The 2,118-nt window shown below is 47.4% G+C and overlaps 1 protein-coding gene across 1 annotated transcript; it reads left to right on the top strand.

Moving 5' to 3' along the window:
- Window positions 1-65: 65 nt before the first annotated feature.
- On the top strand, window positions 66-2,069 carry ETH_00042705 (Translation initiation factor eif-2b epsilon subunit, possible; the record flags this gene model as incomplete). Its single annotated transcript, XM_013376833.1, has 4 exons — window positions 66-156; window positions 508-797; window positions 1,374-1,559; window positions 1,895-2,069. Coding segments are annotated over 4 exons (742 nt in total), but the record flags the coding sequence as incomplete, so codon positions are not given.
- Between the last annotated feature and the right edge of the window lie 49 nt (window positions 2,070-2,118).

Here is a 2,118-nt window from a genome sequence, read left to right as displayed (position 1 = left end):
AGCAGCTGTGCAGCAGCAGCAGCAGCGGCAGCAGCAGCAGCAGCAGCAGCAGCAAACAGAGCCCCATGAAGCTGCACTGCATTTTGCTGCCAGCAACTGTAGAGACACTCGGAGACGCCTTCAGAGACTTCGACTCCCGCGTGGATCTCAGATCAAGTAATTAAATATTTTAATTAATTAATTAATTAATTATTCAATTAATTTAGTAATTAAATTAATTAACTAATTAAAATAAAATAAAATAATTAATTAGTTAATGAAAATGAATAAATAGATAATTTAATTAGTTAGTTAATTCTACAAAAGCAGAAAGCAGAATTTGCCTGTAGAGGCCGAGCTGCTCTGAAGAGCACCAGAAGAATTAATTAAATTAAATTAAATTATTCAATTTAAATTAAATTAATTAAATTCAATTAAATTAAATTAATTAAATTAAATTAATTAAATTAAATTAGTTAAACTAATTAAATCAAATTAAAGTAATTTAATTAATATGTTTTGCTGCAGCATTTCTGCTGCTGTCGGGGGCGACTTTGGCCGTGGGGGATTTGAGTGAGGCCTTAGCAGCACACAGCAGCAGAAAGCCAGCAGCAGCAGCAGCAACAGCAGCAGCAGCAGCAGCAAGGCGGGGCGAGCTGGCGCTGACGTGGGTGTTGAAAGTGTCTCCTCCCTGCAGCAGACAAAGGGGACTCCAAGATGATGCTGCTGCTGTTTTGGATTCTGAGAAGCAGCAGCTTTTGGCTCTTGCTTCTCTTTCCAACAAAAGGGCCTTTACTGTCAACGAAGACCTCATCATGGTCTGCTGCTGCTGCTGCTGCTGCTGCTGATGGTGCTGTTGCTGCTGGTGCTGCTGCTGATGGTGCTGGTGCTGCTGTTGTTGCTGGTGCCGCTGCTGCTGATGGTGCTGCTGGTGCTGGTGCTGGTCTTGCTGTTGTTGTTGTTGCTGCTGCTGCTGTTGTTGCTGTTGTTGGTGCTGCTGCTGCTATTGGTGCTGCTGTTGTTGCTGGTGCTGCTGCTGCTGTCGCTGCTGCTGCGGCTGGTGCTGTTTTTGTTGCTGCTGCTGTTGCTGTTGTTGTCGCTGCTGGTGCTGCTGGTGCTGCTGTCACTGTTCGTGCTCAAGCGGCTGCTGCTGCTGCTGCTGCCCTTGCTCCTGCTGCTGCTGCTTAATATTATTACCATTATTATTATTATTGCAATTTATCATTATTATCATAATTTTTATTAATTATTATTATTATTGTCATTATTATTATTATTATTATCAATTATTATTAATGACTCGCTGCTGAAACTGTTTTCAGCCAGTTGCTGGCTCTCGCGGCGCGGACCCCGGAAACCCTAAACCCTAAACCCTAATTTGTGGTTTTGCGCAGCGCTGCAGCGGCGCGGGGCTGCGCGTGCGCTACGACTTGAGCTTCCCGGAGTTGTACATTTGCGAGCCAACAGTGTTGCGGCTTTTTGCAAAAAGTTTTGATTTCCAAAACTTGCAAAAAGATCTCATTCCCCATTTGCTGCGCCAGGAGCTGCAGCTCGACGCCGTCTACTGCCACGTCATCGAGGCAAGGGTTTAGGGTTTAGGGTTTAGGGTTTAGGGTTTGGGGGGGCTAGAGTTTGGGGAGCGGGAGCGGGCGGTTGGGGTTTCCGGGTTGGGGCGTAGGGGTGGGGGCGTCAAGGGGTTTAGGCTTTAGGCTTTAGGCTTTAGGGTTTAGGGTTTAGGGTTTAGGGTTTAGGGTTTAGGGTTTGGGCTTTAGCGCTTAGGGTTTGGGGAGGGGCTTTAGGGATTGAGAGAGAGTTTTACTGTTTAGGGATTACGCATCACAGGATAGAGTTTGCGTAGTCATGGAAGCAAGGGTTTAGGGTTTAGGGTTTAGGGTTTAGGGTTTAGGGTTTGCAGGCGGGGCAGTCCGCCAAGAGCCCCAACTACCTCTTCACAGCCCGAGACCCTCGGGGCTATTATTGCATGCGAAAAGATGTTTTAGAAAGATGGGCATTTCCGGTGGCTCCCGACGCGCATGCGCTGGAGCAGCAGCAGCACCTCAGCTACCGCGGCAAGGGCGTTTACCAGGTCTGCTGCTGCTGCTGCTGCTGCTGCTGCTGCTGCTGCTGCTGGTGCTGGCG

Source organism: Eimeria tenella, genomic scaffold, assembly GCF_000499545.2.
Source record: "Eimeria tenella Houghton genomic scaffold, Eth_scaff4028, whole genome shotgun sequence".
Lineage (NCBI taxonomy): Eukaryota > Apicomplexa > Conoidasida > Eucoccidiorida > Eimeriidae > Eimeria > Eimeria tenella.
The sequence above is the reverse complement of the archived record's forward strand: the minus strand, read 5'-3'. Positions and strand labels throughout refer to the sequence as shown.